Source organism: Dermacentor variabilis, chromosome 6 (assembly GCF_050947875.1).
Source record: "Dermacentor variabilis isolate Ectoservices chromosome 6, ASM5094787v1, whole genome shotgun sequence".
NCBI classification, from domain to species: Eukaryota; Metazoa; Arthropoda; class Arachnida; order Ixodida; family Ixodidae; genus Dermacentor; species Dermacentor variabilis.
This window is the reverse complement of record NC_134573.1, coordinates 153,561,004-153,581,578: the sequence shown is the minus strand read 5'-3', so window position 1 is coordinate 153,581,578 and position 20,575 is coordinate 153,561,004. Positions and strand designations below refer to the sequence as shown.

The window sequence follows — 20,575 nt, the reverse complement described above, 5'->3', positions numbered from 1 at the left end:
TACTGCTACTGTGTTTGGTTGAGCTCTGTGCCACCAGGTGGCTGCACCGTGCAGATCATTTACGTTTGCGCTTCTGCTCATCCCGTGAAATGGCAAGGTCAAGCGGCCAGGCCCTGTCCCCTCACTTGCGTTTACCCGAATACCAGACTCGCGAAACGCTATTGTGGTAGTAATCCTCCAGTGTAAAGGGACGGCCGCAAATGCGCAAATTCTGGCGCGGATTGGATAGCGACAGTCAGATGCGCTGCAGCCCCTCTGCTCGTCTGCTGCTTTGCAGAGGGACACGATGTCGCAGCTTTACATATTGCCAGTCACTACGCTTGCAGCCCACAACGCAACAAAGGCGATTCATGGTGCTCACGAAAAGACAGACTGACACTGATTGCGGAGCTCTCGTCAAGACGGAGCACGTTGTAACACAAACAGACGATGCTTGCTGTGTGCCGTAAGTACTCATGTGTAGTGAGAAACTGTTCTTGTACATTCTCTTTCTGTTGCTTTCTTTTTATAGAAACAAATTAACTAACATTCCAACTATTACAAACGTCATTTCTTCACCATAAAGGTGGAAAAATTATCGATGACGCGACCTGGGCAGCCAATCGGATAGCTCGCCCTACTGACGTCAATTGGGTGATTTATGTCATATGGGTAGGGGCGGCTGAAAATTCCGCCGAGCAGTGTGCTGCGATCGGCAGCGATGTACATTTTTAAAACCTTATAACAAATTACACGCCTTATGCGGAGCACTTAGATGCGTCAATTAATGATCAGAAGGACCTACTCTAATGACTCAGTACATTTGTACAAAATTGTCAAAATCATTTCAGGGTCTCTTTAACAATAGCTAGCACAGGGAAATGCTGCAGTGCAAGCATACCAGGGTAAATTCAACCACCAGGGTACTTTAACAGGTAGCCTAACTTTAGCATATACAACGTCTTTGCATTCCATCCTCAGGCTGCATGTGGCCTCTACCTTTTACATGCATTCACGCTTGCCTTCCAAGGGCACTACACATTGAGCTCAGCTTTTTTTTTTCTTCATATGCTCTGAAAGTGAATAAATTAGTTCCTAACAATCTAATGGTTTTCTGCAATGTATGAGATGGTATGTTCAGTTTAAAAATAATGCAGCAGAAAAAATTTTTTGAATCAGTTTTGGAGCAGTAAATTTGTAATAATTAAACCATTCACTGTAGCACAGACCTGACAGTTTGATTTCGGCAATGTTCAGTTATATTGATAGGATTCACCGTAGCATCTGTCAAACGTCAAGCCAGCGTGGGACGGTTGGTGTATACTTACATAATACGTATGCCAGAGTAAGGGTCCCTCACACCGCTTTCATCAAGCCCATCAAGTAGAAGGGTGCCTTTGCGCTTATTGTCTTTCCCTAAAAATATATTAAAAAAAAACAACCAGAGATGTATAATACAGCAAAGGGAAAAGAGGCACCGCTGACTTACACGTATCAACAGGCGGCCGCGATGAAAATCCGGACGATTTTCGTTCTTCGAGGTTTCTCTTTATGCTCTTGCCCAGTTTGCTCAAACCTGCCTCGGTCGGATATCGTTTCTCGTCGTCTGACGAATCGGTGTCACCGGAATGCACGACACTTTTCTCTATTGAAGTTTTTTCCGGCTCCTTCTTACCATCGTCTTTAGAAGCCGCACTGAATATATCTTCGTCCACAAGCTTCAAGGGCTTTCGCGTGGAGAGTGAATTACTGGAGCTGCTTTCACTATCTGCGTTTTCGCTCGTGGAATCACCTTTCGCTTGCACGACGGAAACTTGGGACGCTTCTTGGCCAGATGATCTTTGGTTTTTGAGCTGTCGCCGAAGAATATCCATCTTTTCTTGCATTTCACGCAGCTGCTTTTCAATAGCCGCAGTGGAGACCGTTTCATTTTCACTTTTTCGATCGCAAGTATTATGGTCGCTTATCGTCTTTGAAGGACCCTGACCTTCTCCCGCTTCCATAAGCTCTTGCCCAAGTAGTTCATCAAGGGCGTCGATGTCCAACTCGGCATCTGTGGATTGGAGACATGATTTTTAAGCAATGAGACATGAGAACGCTGGCACACTCACAAGTGCTGCTGCATTCACTCACCATCCATTGTGTAGATAGCTGATTAGCACCTAACGTCAAGAGACAAGACTAATGCCTACAATTTACCATTTACTTTGCCGCGCTCTAAAAGCAACATCAAACACGCCTCCGAGGCTCTCCGTCTTTCCGCGCGCTTTTCACGGAACGCCACGACCGTCCTTTGCGAGAAACTGGAAGTTAGCTGTAGGTGAAAGCACTAAAGCGCATAGCTTAAGCTAACAATTATTATACAACGTTGTTTACTGTAGTATGACGTATGTATAGCTTATAATTAATTATTATTGAACACTGTTACGAAACATTATTTGATTATTAGATTTTCAGAACGCACGCCAGGTGGCTTGGTTTCGAAAACATGGTTGTGTGTTGATGTGTGAGCATGATCGTCTCAGAATGCGATAAAGTTTTCCCACCTAAGCTGTGGCCAAATGCGACTTGAGGCGTTCGCGAAAACTTTTGTAAAACAGGTCGGAATGTGATCTCACTGTCGACGCGTCGTGACGGCTTATTGCACTGTATCGCAGGGTTAAGACGCGCGCATCTTTTAATTTTGTGCGTGCCCGTGGACTCTCCGCACTCTCCACGTAGGAGTTTATTCGGCAAGTGGTAACAGCATCCCGTCGCGGCATTTTCACCTTCGGCATGGTCTACAGCAGCAAACCGAGAGCAGCGCACAGCAGCTGCATCAATCGCGTGAGCACCACATCTTGCAGGATCGTGTTAGCGTCGTGTGGCTGAGCGCAGTGTGTGGTGTAAACAGTGCGATCGGTGAGACCTCGTGGCTGCGCGCGTTACTGATTGTTGTGCACATTCGGTGCCTCTAACGGATAAACCAACGCCCACAGATGGTGAGTTTAAAGTATCTGCAGTGCAATAATGCTTTCATGCTTCCTCGAAGAAGACAATACATTTGTTGGGTGCCATCCACGTTGGCCGCAGCGAAGACGATAAAGAGACTCGCCGTTTGGGACCGAGCACGCCTAACCTTATTTCTTCTTGCACTGGTTTACAGGACTCAGAGAAGAAAACGGAAGTCAAAGGCAAGAGCTGGCGCAGAGAACGGGAGGAGAGAGGTCGGCGACTGCAAGCCAGGGCTTTGCAAGCTGAAAAAAATGACCAGAAGTGTGGGGTTCCGTGTAGCGATAACGTTCTGCCCGGTGCCGGTGGCGATGCTAAACAAGGTACCGTAGCCAGCCTCGCTGTCCTGCCGGCGCATTGCTGCCGCAGGCTTCTTAAAAACACGGCCTGAATTCCGTTTCGTCTCTGTTCCCAGAAAATGACGCCGTCTCTGCGAATGACAACTCTGGTGACACGGTTTCGAAACGGGCTGACAGCCTGCCCCCAGAAGAACCATCAGAAGAAGTGGCTCTCAGCTCAGTTGAAGTAAGGGTCATGCTTATTGCAGGAACTCATCTTAGACTGAATATTGAATTCTGCACATTTATTGCAGTATCAGCTCTTTTGATTGAAGTTGTGTTTGTATCTCATATAAACCAACCATGTGTGCAACCACGTGTTTACATGTTTATTTATTTTACATAGTGTGGCGGTAACACAGCTACTCTTCTCGTTCAAATACAATACCCTGACCCCCCCTTAGCTATATTATTATGTCCACACATGCTATGCAGCCAGCCGACAGGTGTGCACTATGAGAGATTTTCTACCTTTTAATTATCAACAGTAACACTGGCAAATGGTAAAGGTTACCTGCTGACATTTAGAGGCACATTCACACTGCAGGAAAATATGTTGCCCTTTTTATTTCCTAAACATTTTCTTTCTTTTTCTTAATCCCAGGACAATGCTGCTGCTGTGGAAGAAAGTGAAAAGGTAGGTGGAAGGCATCTAACATTATTTTTGAGTGAAGCTCTTAAGTGGCGTTCTGCAACGGTTTCCGTGAACCAATGAAGGGTGGCGTGGTCCATATCAATTGTAAATGCAATGCAACGTGTATCAGTGCTCCATATTTGCCTTAAATTGTAATGATCATGCCACACCCATCAACACCCCATGCGCACAGTTTTTTGAAGCACTAATTCGTTATTTTTGTTTCTCTAATCACATTATACTGGCTCCACGTTGTACATCAGCTAGGAGTGTGTATGACTGTAGCGGTGAAAACTGATGGTGCATTGCTGCAATGCAGTCTATGTGGCAGCCTTCACTAAGAACACCAAGCCACAACTGCTCTTGAATGCAGCAGTAGTTGCTGCTGCATTTGAGTGAGGCTGTGAGCTTACACGCAGACCCCTAGTACTTTCAAAGAGCATGAGAACTCGTTAGTGCAATTTCGCTGCCTTAGATGTAGCAGACGTTAGATTGGCATACAGCTGTGAAGGGTTTACTTGTGCAGTTTCTGATACTTGTGCTTATTTTGTCCAAGGCTCTTCTTGATGCATACACGACAGAAGTTCAAGAGAGACTGAACTTCAAATCAGAACTTCGCAGCAAGAATTTAACAGCTGCTGGTAAGAGTATTACTGCCATATCTTATTTTTTTATGGAAGCATTTTTTGTCATCGTGCTCAGTATGACAAAGATGTAGGTAGGCGTGAAAATTTGAAGCAGATACAATTGTTAATACAGAAAGTTGGGTTAGTTGAAATTGTGACATAAAGTATAAGTGAAATATAAAAGTAAAGAATGCAGATTGATAAATGAGGCCTATTTGCATTAATAAAAGATGGTGATAGCTGTGTGTCAGTCGTGCTGTGTCAGTGGCCTTGTGTTATGCATACAGTAGGAGTTTGGATTGGCTTGTGTATTGACTGTACCTCTGACTGTTTTCACATGTGTTGTAATGTTTTTCCAAAGTAAAAATCGTCGAAGGCCAGCAATCTTTCTGTCCTGTTGCTTTTTATCCTTTTGCCTTCCTTACGGTTTTCCACTAAGCATGGGAAATTTTTTTAATAAGGAGCCAATTGAAAATTATTGTAAAAATATATTGTTGTACAGATGCTCAAAATATAACACGCTCAAATTCTTTCCAACATAAAAAGAAATCGTTATAGGCTGTTATAATCAAATTATTGCTCCTCACCACTGCTGCCATTTGTAGATGTGTTCTACATGCTACATATTAAAGGGGCCCTGGACAACTTTTTGCTGGAGTTGAGAAATGCATTTGAAGTTAAAATATATCTTTTCAGAAATACTTTGCCACAAAAAGTATTTCAATGCATTCAGCAGAAGCGGCGTTATTGGCAATCAAAGGTTGTGCATGATCCCGTTCGTTGTGCTCCAATTCTTCATTGCCTTGTGCTGCGAAGGCTATGGCTGAGTGCGGCATGCCACAATGCTCCGCCTACTGAACTTCACCGTGGTGTGCAGTTCAAATTTGATTTTGGATGTTCACATAGACCCACTATTTCCTGTTTTGGCATGCCAAACGCGGTTGTTATCAGCAAGCCGCAGTGCGCTCAGCCGGCGGACTTGTCGCAGCACCCTGCAGCAGCTGCAAAATTTATGCTACGTTGCAGACAGCAGCAACATGCAATTGTAGTACGCATGTGCGGTGTTTGCTTTTTGCACGGCAGGGCTTGGGTGTGCACTTGGGCTATATGCTGTAATCTGGCCGTGCTATGTGGTGTGGACTGGCCTTGGGCCTGCACCAGTTCAACCGACAGATAGTACCTGCATCCAACTTGCGCATATTGAAGCGAATGCGCATATTGAAGCAAAGTCTGCCAAGGCGTCTAACCAGAAGCGGCCAGGTGTGAGCACACACTGGCAAGTGTGCGTGTGGTCTGACCTTAAGTTTCACCTGGTTCCTAGCTAGTTGAGTGTTCAGAACTAGTTGAAATAATTGAGACCCGATGACTACGACACCGCTAAGCAGGGTGGTCAAAATTTAATTCCTACGCAGGTGGCTGTGGCCTAGTGTGAGCAGATGATAGCCTGCTTCTTCCAGAAGTACGTAATTATTATCGAAATTCGAAAGCAAATTTTCGCTTACTTCAGCCTGTTTATTAAACTGCTTCAATAAATATACACAGTAACAGAAAGAAGCAGCATACTGATCAAAAGAACCTTCTTGATTGATGTCAGTTATTGGCCAATAGCCGTCGCATATGGTGCTCTGCTATGTTACGAAACAAAGCGCGCAGAAAGAGCGAGGAGCAGGTTTCTGTTGAAAAGAGAGCGTAAGAGAAAAAGGTGACTTCGCACTCTGCTTGCAAGCTTCGCGCACTGCGCACGACTGCAAAAGTTGGCTGAGATGCTCACAGCTGCGTATGCTATTCGCGGGCTGTGTTTCTTTCATAAGCCCCAAGGGTGGTTTAGGACCCCTTTAAGTTAGGCAGGGTGGCTGTAAGGTTACATACCAATTTTCATTAACTTATTCATAATGTTTCCTTAGAGTGCTTCTTTTGAATTTACAGGCAATCGTCCAGAAGAGGCATTCTTCAGCAGGCTAGACTCGAATCTGCGGAAAAATACAGCTTTTGTAAAAAAACTGGTGAGCACTATCATATTACGTTGCATGCAGCTGACACTCATGAGAGATATTTCTTCATGTAGAAAACTATCTCGGAAGCTCAGCGGGACTCCCTCCTGAAGGACATGGCTGGCCTCAATCTGACCAAGTACATCAGTGAAGTGGTATGGTATATTGACAAACATTCTGTAGTTGAGCAACTGACATGGCAGTGAGATGAGATGATCTGTCCTGGTATCTTGTTTTCAGGCGGCTGCCATAGTGGAAGCCAAACTCAAGGTGAGTCTGAAGCCAAGAGGCCTTCCTTTTTTTTTTTTTTGTTTTACTGGAAGCAAAAGTGTGAGTGAAATAGAAATGATTTAGCACATCAAGTCCCCCCCATATATTGATAGGTGTAACCCTAAGAGACAGGAAGACTCAAGACTAGACTGGACTAGAGAACAAATGGAGGTAGCTGATACTCTTGTTGAGATTAAGAGCAAGGAAATGGGGGGGGGGGGGGGAGGGGAACTGGGTTGGCGGCTTAATGCGTAGAGCAGATAACTGGAGGTTTAGTAACAGAATGAGTTGCAAAGGAAAGGAGGCAGGGTCAAGGAGGGCCAAGGGCTAGGTGATGCAGTAATATATAGGAAATTTTCAGGCATAGGTTGGAGTTAGCTTATGCAAGACAGGGGTGGTTAAAGATCACCGGGAGAGGCCTCTATCCTACAGCAGACATAAAATGAAGACGCCAGCCCGGTGGCGGTGGTAATGCAGCACTTTGATCCTAGACTCAGCTTAAGTACCGAGCAGCATATGTGGAAGGTGAGCCACACTGCTGTTTCAGTCAATGTGTTAAGCCATTTACAGAGGCAAGAAGGATGTATGCAGGCTGCACCCAAGTATCCTAAGGCTTGTACAATGCTTGAGAACCCTGATTTAGAGCATGCTATAGATGGAAATACTCTCTCTACCTTTGCATCTGGGGTCCTTACTGTGTTTTATATATTGTATGCTGAGTGGACTTCTTGGCAGGGTTGGGCATTCTGGAAAATCTAGCATGATGCATAAATTATGTACCAAATCTCATCTAAATAGTAGTACCAGGTATACATGACTTCTCTGGCTAAGCCGCTGGCTTATTTACACTTCACTTTCATACTAACATGACATTTCGTGGTGATCGCAGTTTAATTGCATGTTTATTTGCAAGAATCCTTGCTTTGTTCAGAGTAAATCAGAAGTGTGCCTAATCTGTGGTGATGCCAAATAAAAGAAAACCTAGAATTTCTGACGACAAATTGTTGTCACTGTCTGTCATAGTACTTGTCCAATTTCACTGTTACTACGAGCGATGGCACCACTGCTCTGTTCTCTCTGCTTCTATTTTTTTACTGTGGCATCACTGCAGACAGCACAGACTTCTTACTTATCCTGGAAGAAATGACCAAGTAATGCATACAAACCTGGTTACCAACCTGTATACACTGCCCTGTGTGAAACTTGAACTTTAGTGAGCTACAGACTTATCTAGAAGAGCTGCATATACCTAATGCTCCTTTCTATGCGACATTTGGTGTAGTCGGCGTCAAGTCAACTGTGGAGAAGAAGCTTCTCTTATATGGGTGCTGCACTCGCCCGGCTTCTCTCATATGTTCGCTACACTGATTTGAATAGTTGATTAGCAATAAGCAAAATACTCTTAATCGTGGTCTTAAACTGCAAGGCAAAATGCAAAAGTGCTTGTGTTTAGGTTCAGGTGCAGATTAAAGAACCACTGCTGGCCATATTAATTCAGAGTCACCCACTACAGCGTGCCTCATAATCAGAACATGGTTTTAGCATGTAAAAGCCCCGAATTTAATTTTTGATATATAATTGCAAATAAAATAGGAATGTTATCTCTTGCTGGTACGAATGGATTTGTTGTTACTGATAATCACAGCTTTATATTTTCTTGTTTTCTTCTTTTCTTTTGCAATTGCTTATGACCAGTATTTTCATAATTTTCTCCAAAAGAAATCTAATGTAGCATGACGTACCACTCCCGTGCAGTTAGGAAAATTCTTACTTCATTGTCTTATCAACCCCCTCTGCTTTCTTTTCTTTTTTCTTTTTAGATGTCAGACATCCAGACAGCTGTGATCGTGTGTTCGTCTTTGCACCAGCGATATGCAGAGTTCTCGACACAGTTGCTTGAGAACTGGCTCAAGACACTCCCTCTAAAGAAGGACGACAAGGTTGGCTCTAGACTTGTCTTCATCAAGCTTGTGCGCTACTCAAGTAGCTCTATCTCGGCACACTTATCATTAACTTGATACTTTACAAATACTTTCATGAGACAGTCCATTACTAGTACCTTTTTATTCTAAATACTTTCTGGTGGTAACTTGTTTCTGTGACTTTGTTGTTGTCTTTCCTTCTGCCTTTATTTTTTCGGTGAAGTATGTGTGTCTGAGGATAAATTAGCTCTAATATCCCATGTAAGTCTGCAGTACTAATGGCTTTTGTATGTTTTAGCTGAACATCCTTTCATTATTGGTAGCATTGTCTTTGATAATCAATGGCTAGTTGTGTACATGTTCTGGAAGACGCATTTTTTGAGTGCTAAGATGTTATTTTGGTAGTGTAGTCGAGATTGTAACTTGAATGCTTCATAAAAGTAACAAGTACCCCTTACTTTTCAGTACTTAGTGCTTCTGTACTTTTCGGAGTAAAGTATTTGGTAGTATACTCAATCATCCTTATTGCACTTGGGGATTTCTTTTGTATCTTCTTTGAATGCTTCATGCCTGTTTGACCTATCAGCTGACCTGCTATGCATTGAGTGAACAACATGTGCAGAATTTAATGACTAGTGATTGCTAATGTGGAAATCGGTTTAGTGAAGTCCCTGCTTACAGGCACTTAAAAATGAACAATACCATGTGTAACATGGTCTTACAAATGACATGTTCAACATGGTTGCTTTTGTACATCAGAGTGCAAGCAAAGCTACCTTTAGGTTAGTTGGGTCAGGGCTGTTATTTTTTGAAACGTTATGTTCTTTCGTGCTGTTCTGTATTTGTTCAAAGTTGTACTGTGCATATATTTACTATATGTTCTCTATTTCAGGCTACTAATCTGAGTAAGATCAGGGTGGACTTGAGATTCTTTGCTGAGGTTAGTTTTCTTATGATAACTTCATTGTTGTGCATGCACCAGAATGTATCAACTGTAATTCAGTAAATGATTGATGAGATAAAATATGACATCTTAATAAAGTGGTAAAAGGTAGTGAATTAAAATTAATTGCATAACTTGATTTCTATAAATAAGTACATTTTTGTGGTTGCACCAAGATGCCCTATTTCTGCAGCCAAGTCATGTGGAGGTTTCATCTGCTCTTATTTTATTCCTTCAAATCCATGCTATTCCTTAACAAATTACTTCTCACAAATGTGCCTTGCATTTTTTTTCGGAAAGACTCTTGCAGTTAGTGACATCATGTGATTGCAGCCATGGAATATATATTGTACATTTCTTTTCACATTACGGAAACACAGCTGTAGTACTATCCTACAACATGACTTGAGGCCATTGCATAAGTGGGATTTAGGTTTTGCACAGATGAGTCTCGTGCACCTCAAGTCTAGTGTACCTTTCTTCTTTCTTTATGGTAGGACTGGTTACTGTTAATGCTACGAATGCCTGTATCTGGTGCACCTAGAAAAGTAACTTATCTGCTACAGTATCTTACCTGCTACATTAATTTTATCTTCCATTGTGAGCTGCCCGGGTTGTTATTGAGAACATGTACATGTTTACATTTATTTATTTATTTATTTATTTATTTATTTCACAATAACCCTAAAGGCCCTCTAGAAAGGGTATTACATAGGGTAAAGGTTACATCGGTGAGGCAAACAGTGCATAAATGTAAATACAATAGAAAACAAAACTGAGACAAAATTAATTACAGTGCATCAACGTATAAACACACAAACAACCAAAAAATAAAAAATAAAAATAGTTGTCAGTACAGCAACTCTAATTTATACAAACTATGACAACGTCATGGAGGCTTTGGTTATCGGTGCATTAAAAAAAAGATCAGTTTACAAATCAGAGAGTTAAACGTGATATATTAGGTATGCATGGTACTGCGTAGAGTGTCTGTAAATTTCAACGCATTTGTTTCCGTGACAATGTGCAATGGCACATTATTCCACTCTTTCGCGGTGCGAGATATAAATGACTGACCAAATGCGAGGAAATGACACATGATGCATTTGACTTTGCAAGAATCATCCCGATAATGATCTCTTTTCTTTTGTTTTGTTTCTGCATTCGCAGCTGCTTGCCTGTGGGGTGTTTACTCAAAAGGAAGGTCTACCAGTGCTAAGAAACCTACTTACATTTCTAACAAGTAGTGACCGTGAAGAGCACAACAACCTAAACATCCTTATCAGCTTCTGCAAGCATTGTGGCGAGGACTTTGCAGGATTGGTTCCACGCAGGATTCGCATCCTTGCCCAGAAGTACATTCGTGATGTCCCGATAAGCGACGTAAGTAACAAGCCCTTTCTTGGTGAAGTTTGTTATTTCCTATATAGCACAGGGGGGCAGAATTCAGTGCTATACAGTCAACAACCCTAGGGGCTGCGAAAATATCTGAAAAAAAAAATGAGTGCGTGTTTTTTATAGCCTATAAGGGCTCAAATCGCTGCGAACACGTCCGAAAAACCTCCGAATGCTTGCCTGTACACTTACTAGGCATATCGGTGCTTGTACTGTGACAGGAGATGGCCGATGCACACGTGTATAATCAAGGGTGTCCAGTGACAATTTCCCCTTCCTACTCTTGGTTCTTCACTGCAATACTTTTTTTATACTTCACCCCGTAACACTACTGTTGTGAGGTGAAGCTGACTTTCGGACACGGGCGTTATGCTTCGCGTTATGCTATCTGAGCTTCGAAGCCAATGGCGTGCGTTGCAAAGGCGGAGTCAGCGCCATTGTTGACAATTGTGAATTCTTTCAATGAAGAATGCGGCACCAAATGGCAAGAAGCTTAATAGCGAATGCTGAAGCAGGAAAATATGCCGAGTGCTGCCGCAGTGGTGGCTATGGCTGCCAGCGGATCTGTGTGTGAGAGCGCCGGTTTGAGCCGACGAGATAATAAAAATGTTGCGGTGGTGGCTTTGATTAATGCTGTTTCAGACCTGGAGTCAGAGAAAAAAATCCGAAAAGTCTGACGGCAAAGGGTTCCTGCAACCGAAATTTCAGACATTCTTATACATTGACTCTATAGGGTATGTGATGGTGGCCAGAAGCCGTCCGAGTAATTGCGCCTCCGGAAAATCGGTCGTTGACTATTCTGTGGCCTGCTGAATTGCTGCTGTGTTACTTGTAACATATGACTACGAAACAGATCGTGATGCACTAACAGTGCATCATGATGTGCAGTGTAGTAGTCTACTAGTATGATGTAATATGTAAGGTATAACTGGCACATTTAATGCCTACTTTAAACTGTGTTGGCTACTTTGAAATGTGTGCTAACGAATCTTTTTAGGATTATGTGTTCAACGTACTGCGTGCAATTTTGTACTTCCATAATTAAAAAGAGAGCAATTCTTTAGGTAACTCTTCACATTGGTCTTGCTGAAAAAAAGGCCTCTCTCTTGGTCAGTTCCCTCAAAAATGAGGGCCCATTAGTTCCAGCTCTTATCATTATTAAATCATTGTTAGATTGTAGCACATATTATAGGCCTAATTTTTAATCAACCCATATGTCTAACACAGTCACTAGAGTGCAGGAACAAATGAAAGACAAATACAGTCAACGACCGATTTTTCGGACCCTCTAGGGAACGTAAAAACGTCCGAAAATTCAGGCAGTCTGAAAAAATGAATGCATGCAAAAAAACGCACCCTTTCTATTCTTTTCTCAGATCTAGAGGTAAAGGGCCAAGTAACAGCCTTCCGAAACCCTGCCACAGCATCATTGAAGTGGCTATAAAAGGAGGCGTTCAAAAACTCTGTATGCAGCCGACCGCCGGTTTATTATGTACATGTGCATCGTCGGGCAGCCGGTGTTATTGCTGCAGTGGCTTGAAGAACTTGCTGATTGTTGTTTTGACGGCGTTCCAGTTGCATGCGATCATATTCGCCTCGATCTGAGCAAGGGTCATGTCAGCACTGTACACCGATGAAAGAGTCAACAGTGCTCGCGTCAACTCGGCGCCTGTAGGTGGCGCAGGCATTGGCTCCTCATTTTCAACATCAGAGTCTTCTGAATCCCCCACAACCCGACGGACTATTTCCTCTTCAGTCAGTTCTGCGCGGAAGTCGAGCTCGTTGTCAGCATCAACAAACTGTTCAAAAGTTATTTCCGTGGGTATGGAAACCCCAGCAGAGCGGAGGTTGTTGATCACGTCGTCCGACGGTACTGCTTTCCGCGCTTCGATGCCATCGGCGAGGATGACGAAGACGGAGTGGGCGCCATCGAAGGCAAGCGAAATCCTCAAGTTGCGAACAGTGGAGTTTGGTGACGAGCATCGAAGCACCTAGGCCTAGCGTCGCAGAGCACACTTGACACAACAGACAACCACACACCACGCTAGCCAAAACGTGGCCTGCACAAACAAACAAACAAAATGACACCGCTCTGGAAACTCCGCCAGAGGCGGAAGTGCGGCGATGAACATAGCCAGCATGGCCAGACCAAATCGGTGTGTGACGACTAGATTCGGCTAGTTGTGGTTCAAAGCGGTGATATGCTTCGGCTGCAAGTGGATTTCCTTCTCGAGGGCGCTGCGCGAGTAGGGTGGCTAGAAGCTTAGCGCGAGGAGCCAAAAGACCTTCCGTCCGTCAAAAAGTCCGGAAAATTGGACAGCAGGCGGTTCGAGCGTCCGAAACTTCAGATGTCCTTATACATTGATTCTATGGGGCTCGTGGCGGTGCCGCGAAGACGTCCGAAATATCAGGCATGTCCGAAAATTTGGGCGTCCGAAAATTCAGTCGTTGACTGTAACTGCGACAGACACAAGCAGTTGTGTCTTTCCGTGTTACTTGTACATCTGTTCATGTACTGCAGTCGATTCAATATGTATTACCAAAACAGCCGGTTCTTATACCTTGGTGACATAAGTCTAGGTTAGATTATTTCATAGGTCCAAGGCTGCAGGGATTTGCCAGGCTGTATCATCACTCAGTGCATAAAACAGTAAAATGTGATTAGTAGCTAGCTATATGGGTTTTTGTGGGAAAACAGGAGCATGCTACACAGTAGTGAAACTTTTGCACTTTCTTGTTTCAGGCTGCGGCTCTAAAGGGGGATGTGGCAGCTCAAAATTAGAGAAACAGCAAATCACAGTTGGTCACGATGCCATTGTGAACAGAAACACTAAATTGCCAAATTTATTCTTAAGATCAATTTTCGTGCTCATCATATCGTCAGCGAGCAAATTTCTGTCCACGAGTGGTCCTAGCTAACACTCACAGGGCTTGGTTTAGTACACTTATGCAAATGCCCTACGAAGGGAATGGAGCAGGAACCGCTGCCATATGTCAGTTGGTTGAGTGTGGCACATGTCATTCGGAGGTTGTGGGTTTGGCTCCCATCAGCGGCAGGTTGTATTTTGTTACACATTATTTTACCGTTTCTTATTATTTAAAGAACGCAATTCATTTTCCTTATGCTTTCCGTGGCTTCATTGTGTGTTGGCTTCATGTGGTACTTCTGACCAATATCGATTGCTTGCATTTCAGCTTTTGACCCCGGACAAGCAGAAGAGTCTGCAGAGCATCTTGCGTGAGTACTACCGTTCACTTTGCCGGCACCTGCTGCGTGATCACCAGAATCTCCGGGGCATCGAAGCACACAATCGCCGCGTTCTGCAGACAAAGGGCGAACTCAGCGGTGAGCAGAAGGAAAAATGTGAAGCTGCTCACCTGGCCTTCCAGAAACTGCTCACAGGAACTCAGCAGTTTGCAGTATGTACCCTTTCTTGTTCTGCACATTTCTAGCAGACGTGTAAATAAAGGAGTCAGATAATGTGGCTTTCCCACTAAACAAAATATTTTGTTAGCATTCAGATTTCTCAGAGATTTTCCTTGTTTTGTTTAATTTAGCCATGTTTAAGCACAGTGTTGGCCTGTTTTGACCAGAATAAAGCGTAAGTATGCATCTTCTGGGGGCATTGCTGTAGTTCTTATTAAACATGCCTCTAATTTCGTGCATGTTGTCTTTTTTATTGATGCAGATCTTCAGTTCGTTGCCTTTAATACAGAGTTGGAAATTCAGGCTCTCTGCTGAGGGCTCGAAAGAGACAGGGCTAGGATTTTAGTTTCTTGCAGTAAAGCTGATGTTTAGTTAAAATGTCATTTCTTACACCAGAAGTACTGCTTTTCTTTGGCACCTTCTCATAAAAGATCCCTATTATTAAGGGGTAGGGAGTGTATGCATCTTTCAGCACTGTGGCTCTCGTGTATACTCTTGACTATCGTTTCGTGTGAAAATATTGCTCTATTTTAATCTATGTTGGAACTCTAGTTAACATCCTCATTCTACAGTATGCTGGTGCAGTATTTATCCTGATTCTGGTGCCCTTCTTTTAGTTTAAAGGGCCCCTCACCATGTCTGGCCATTTTGAACTGACAATTGCAGTGCATACAATGTACGCTAATGATTGTGTCTGCTAAGTATTACATCGCTACGTACTGTAAAAAGAACAGAAATTTCAAACCAAATGCCGTTTACCCTACTCCTCACGGGTGCCGCACTCCCAGCCAGAGAGTCGACGTCAATGGTGCAAGTGCGCTATGTACATGGCCGTGCTGTAACATCACTTACAGTGACACGTGACTTCGAGAATTATTCAAGGCACCATCAGCTATTTGTTTAATCTGTTGCTTCAGTAGACTAATAAATAAAGTTTAGAGAAATTAGAAAACATAAAAACTGAATGTCTGCTTGTTTTTGTTTTACTTCGCAACTTGGCTAGTGAGATACACTTCTGTTTCGTCTGCTTGTTCTAATGCTTGCACGCAGAGAATGAAACTGTCATTTTCTACCGTGTTCCAGTGCTACGATCATGTTCTTCCATCCTCTCGCGTCTGCCTAAGTACTCAAGATTGTGGCACTGACTTATACTGCTAATCAGGTGTTCTCGCTCAGAGCTTGCAAAATTGTCAACTGCACGAAACAAGACAAACGCAACAGCTTGCACATGGGACTGCCACAAGAAGTGCGCCACTCAGCAGAATACCCAAGAGAGAGAGGAAACAAAGCAAAAGAAGGCGGAGCCCGTGACATATTTGTCACACTATCCTCCTGCACTGGTACTGGAATATGCAGGGAAGAAATTTCACTTGCAGAGGCTAGACAGGGCAAATGGAGAGAGGGTCTGTGTTGATGGTGATGGTCACCTCCTGTAATCATGTGTTTGCGGCACTTCGAATATTTCTATCCCTGCTATTAACGAACTAATCTGAAAAATTCTTCTGGTGGAACACTCCTTAGAGGGCACATAACAACTTCCTATGCATAACCAAAATTTGGTTTGTGGCCTGGTGAGGGGCCCTTTATGTGGAGAACATGTTTTATATGCATTTGCTCAATATGATGGAAACATTATTTCCTCTTTCAGGATGTTTTAGACGAGGATGTTCCTGACTTGCCACTTGAAGGTAAGCGTGGTATCTTTGCATGTTGCTGATGCAGACTTTTGCTGGGCCGTAAGGGGGAAAAAGGTAAATTTTTGCTTTGTTTTGCCCAGAAATTGCTACGCTGGAGACTGACGCCGCTACACTTGACATCCACAATCGATTCAAAGGCGGAGAGGTAATGATCACGTCTGCTATGGAGCTTGATATGTGTCTACAGCAAGCCAATCTTGCTTTTCAGTGTATGGCATTGTTATTGCAATAACGATTATATGGACACTCCAGGCGAATTTCCACTGTCAGCATTGCCATGAGGTTTCATATGAAGTCTAAGTGCGATAGCATCGCAGCCGCATGCCTTATGCTGTAGGTGTGAGGGAAAGCATGCAAGAGTGAGCCGAGACGGATCGGGGCTTGATCTCGTGCGAACAGGGGAGGAAGCGTGCTGTCTTGTCACGTGTGCAAGGAAGGGAGTGGAGCAGCAGATGTGTGTGGGTTAGGAGGGAGGGTAGGGGAATAGGTTAGTTCGCTTTTCCTCTTCTACTCTGGCCGTGGCTGCACATAGTGCAGCTGTGCCTGCCCTATCTTGGAGGTAATCTGTGGCCTTTGCAAACGTTGGGAAATCCAAACTAGCTAATCACTTTGAGCGTGCTGTGTTCTCTCACGCCTAGTCCGCGTTTAAGCGAGAGGTAGCATGAAGGGTTAATTTGCTCACCGCCACTGATGCTCTTTATAACATGAGTCCGCAGTCATCAAGTGAGGTGCGTTCATGTTGCCTGTGCATGCGTGATACCATGCTTATTAATTTGGTTATGAAGTCAATGTTTACGGCAATTTATAAGGCCAATAAAAGTATTAACCTTACTTTATTTGTCTTACAATTTGCATTTGCAATCAATGCCTTGCCTTCCGGGCGAAACTGCAACCTTTTCTCTTTCTTTTCCAGCTGGATGGAAGCAGTTCGCTGTGGGAAGACGAGGAGTCACGCAGTTTTTATGAGAATCTCCCTGATCTCAAGGCATTTATACCTGGGGTATGATTTTTGTTCTACCACCACCACCACCACCACCACCATCATCAGGCTATTTTATGTTCACTGCAGGACGAAAACCTCTTCATGTGATCTCCAATTACCCCTGTCCTGTGCCAACCAATTCCAACTAGTGCCCGCGAATTTCCTAATTTCATCGCTCCACTTAGTCTTCTGCTGTCCTCGACTCCGTTTCCCTTCTCTTGGTGCCCATTCTGTAACCCTAATGGTCCAACGGTTATCTAACCTGCGCATTACATGACCTACCCAGCTCCATTCTTTTCTTTTAATGTCAATTAGAATATCGGCTATACCCGTTTGCTCTCTGATCCAAACTGCTCTTTTTCTGTCTCTTAACATTATGCATAGCATTTTTCGTTCCATTGCTCTTCGCACAGTCCTTAACTTGGTGTCAAGCTCCTTTGTCAATCTCCAAGTCTCTGCCTCATATGTCATATGTACTTCTACCACAACTACATATTTCAGCGTAGCAGAAATGCCAATATTCCTGTGAATTATACAAACCGAAGATACCTTTTATCCATGTTAAAAACGACGTACAGCGCAAAGGACAAGGACTGCGAGAGACTACATACACTGCACTGACTTCCAACAGTATTTCATTGTGTTGTCACATCATGTGGGTATGCGCAGAAAATGAAAAGCAGTCATAAGGGGTGCTCTAACGGCAAGTCATTGTACTAAGAACATGGTCACTTGAAAACAACGAACATTACTATTTCTTTTTTTTTTCAAGGAACCATGTGTGACTCAACTTGTCCGCGTGAAAGGGATATAACACCTATTGCAACAGTATGGTTCAGAATAAGAGCTATGCAGGGCGAAATTTGGCATGGGTTCTTGTGGTTTTTTGCAAATTTTGTCGTATTTGAGTTCTTATACTTTTGCTTGTTTATGCTTCACTATTAGCAGGCAGGAAAAGGGCATGCTGCCTTTCCCTGCCTAACACGTGGTGTGCTTCAGTGGAATAGTTCAAGGCTTTCTGTGTTCCTCGAGTACTTAACTCTTTATTTAGTGCAAATTGAACAAGGGATGAAAGAAGCCGACAGCATTGGCGCAGCACTCGTGGTAGTGCCACTGTTGAATGGAGGAACTTGTCTTGATCGTGTTACACTGCTATCATGAATTCATTAGCATGCATTTAATTACTAAGGTTAATAAAAAGCTGGTTAGTAATGCGAGCCTAAATCTCATGACCGGCTAGCTGAATTTTGTCTTCTTTTTGTTCACCCCAGATCTTGTTCAAGGACAGCGTACAGGCTACCACTAGCACAGTTTCCTCTGTAGAGGAGTCTGCTGATGTGTCTTTAGAAGAAGGTAAGTAAATATTCAGTTCGTTATGGTTTGAGTCAGAATGTGGACAGACTGGGCTTTTTGAAAGCAGAAAATATAATAAACATTGCATTGTACTACCCCTTCAGCCCCCTTTGCAAGGCTTCTTCGCATACATGTGAGTTGCGTGATGTTTATGATAACTCAAGGGTGCAATGATGACGTCTTCCAGTGTTGAAGAGAAGTGTCTGATGCCTTGTGTATATCCTGTCAGAGAGACATTGCCTCCTGCATGTTCTGGATTATCCAGAAGTTGGGGGAAAAAAGCAGTTCGCAGGATACTTGTTCTTGGGCAAGTTGGTTCATACTTGCTGAAGCCGCTGAGCATATAAAACAGACACAAGAGCACAAGATTCCTATGGTGTTTGGTCCTGTATTCTTTCTGTCTGCTTCATTTGCACTGCGATGGCTCCACTAGTTTTATTTAAGTGTGTATGTGGGCAAAAATGACAACCCATTTTATGATTGCGCTTACTGTTTAAAGTAATGCACAAAGCTTATACAGAAACAACACAGTGTATTGTAATGTAGCGACAATGAAGAACAAGACAGTCGCACAACTGTGAGTCACCGAACTAACTTTTTTATTTAGTGAATGTGAACACAGGAGATATACAGAAACAACACAGTGTATTGCAATGTAGCGACAATGAAGAACAAGACAGTCGCACAACTGTGAGTCACCGAACTAACTTTTTTATTTAGTGAATGTGAACCCAGGAGAGCAAGTAACTCTCAAGCACAACAGTAATGGCGAGCACATTTGTCGATCATCAAAGTCAGATCTATGGGTCAAGCACATAGGCTATTTATACATGAGTCTTTGTACATTCCAGCATGATTCCTGGTGCTCATGCACATTCTAGAATGTGCACCACTATTCATGTTGCATGTGCAACCTGATTACAGAGAAGGTTCTTCTGGTATAAAATTATGCGACAACATTCGAGAAGGTTCCAATATGTAAAAGCATGTTTTGCGCACAGCGCCAACCTTGTAACAGTTGTTAGGCGGTGATGAACGGTCACCAGAAAAACATAAACAATGTGCTCATCAATATTAAGCGAAGAGTGCTCAAACTTATTAGCTAAGTATGTCCCCTTTATTCCTAATTCCTCCTTTGTTTTCTTTTTGTCTTCAGATTTGCAGAAGTTGGAAATGGAGTGTGCCCTCGAGATTGAAGAGGAAAGGGAGAACGCCCGCCTGGACAATGGCTGTAAAATAGAGGAGAAGGACTTAACTGAGACATTGCTGCAGGAAATTGAAGGTTGGTTGCCCATGAACTGTTCTTCGGGGTACAGCCAATGCTGAGGTGATGCAGTATAACCCTGTCTTAGTGAAACAGTTGGGGTGAAATGTTTCTTGTGACGGCAGTTTTAGCAGAATTACCCTGAGTAGAATTGCTACAGAGCTGCACAGATGCCTTATTGTCTCATTGGTTGTAGCGATAGTATAGCATAATCTCGTTAATTCTAACTCCAAGGGGAGTCAGATTAGTTAGAACTGGAAATTTATTAAAATAAGACAGAGTTTGAACAAAGGAGAGCCCCTTCAAATATAGCGCCGAATCAGCCGGGCGATACAGCCTGCAGAACCAAAACCATCATTAAACTTGCATTGAAAAAGTCCTATTTTTCCTCCATCAGCACAAGATGACATGTGCTAAAAGAAGCCTAGGTTCTCTATAAAGTCCATGTGCAATAAAGTTGTCCTCGCACCGTTTGCTGTGGGTGCGGGGGAAAACGTGTGAGGGTGAGCTGAGAAAGATGGGGCGGGACGTGCACCATCCTCCACGTGCCTATTGTTGGAGATGATGTAATCGAGCGCGCGGTAATGTGAACAAGTGCACACTGGGAGCTCCTTCCTGCTCCTTTTAAGGGTAGCTAGCAATGCATCGAACCGTCACCTTTGGCTTGGGCTTGTCTGAAAAACAATCCACGAGAGTGGGAAATTTTGTTCGAAATAATCGTTGTGCAATTTTTGTAGCTCTAATTCGCTGGAGTTTACCTCTA

At 43.4% G+C, this 20,575-nt stretch overlaps 2 protein-coding genes across 3 annotated transcripts in view; one reads left to right on the top strand and one right to left on the bottom strand.

Annotated features, from left to right (window-relative positions):
- The window catches only part of Mcm10 (minichromosome maintenance 10 homolog), a 33,359-nt gene extending 31,096 nt beyond the window's left edge, over positions 1-2,263 (bottom strand). Inside the window, exons 1-3 of the mRNA XM_075696316.1 lie at positions 2,113-2,263; positions 1,469-2,032; positions 1,308-1,395 (exon numbers count right to left, since the gene is read on the bottom strand). Of these exons, the coding sequence (XP_075552431.1) occupies positions 1,308-1,395; positions 1,469-2,032; positions 2,113-2,119 (659 nt within the window). The 5' untranslated portion in view covers positions 2,120-2,263. The remainder of the gene's footprint in view (positions 1-1,307; positions 1,396-1,468; positions 2,033-2,112) is intronic.
- Positions 2,264-2,457: 194 nt separating this feature from the next.
- Upf2 (UPF2 regulator of nonsense mediated mRNA decay) overlaps positions 2,458-20,575 on the top strand; it is a 51,303-nt gene continuing 33,185 nt past the window's right edge. Inside the window, exons 1-17 of one of the 2 annotated variants that reach the window (XM_075696309.1) lie at positions 2,458-2,805; positions 3,125-3,293; positions 3,386-3,495; positions 3,913-3,945; positions 4,499-4,583; positions 6,495-6,571; positions 6,634-6,714; positions 6,800-6,829; positions 8,650-8,769; positions 9,644-9,691; positions 10,865-11,077; positions 14,285-14,509; positions 16,165-16,204; positions 16,294-16,358; positions 17,127-17,213; positions 18,467-18,548; positions 19,705-19,830. In XM_075696309.1, coding sequence (XP_075552424.1) covers positions 2,755-2,805; positions 3,125-3,293; positions 3,386-3,495; positions 3,913-3,945; positions 4,499-4,583; positions 6,495-6,571; positions 6,634-6,714; positions 6,800-6,829; positions 8,650-8,769; positions 9,644-9,691; positions 10,865-11,077; positions 14,285-14,509; positions 16,165-16,204; positions 16,294-16,358; positions 17,127-17,213; positions 18,467-18,548; positions 19,705-19,830 — 1,642 coding nt within the window. In that variant the 5' untranslated portion in view covers positions 2,458-2,754. Of the gene's footprint in view, positions 2,961-3,124; positions 3,294-3,385; positions 3,496-3,912; positions 3,946-4,498; positions 4,584-6,494; positions 6,572-6,633; positions 6,715-6,799; positions 6,830-8,649; positions 8,770-9,643; positions 9,692-10,864; positions 11,078-14,284; positions 14,510-16,164; positions 16,205-16,293; positions 16,359-17,126; positions 17,214-18,466; positions 18,549-19,704; positions 19,831-20,575 lie in introns of both variants that reach the window. The other variant, XM_075696310.1, reaches the window with a different exon arrangement.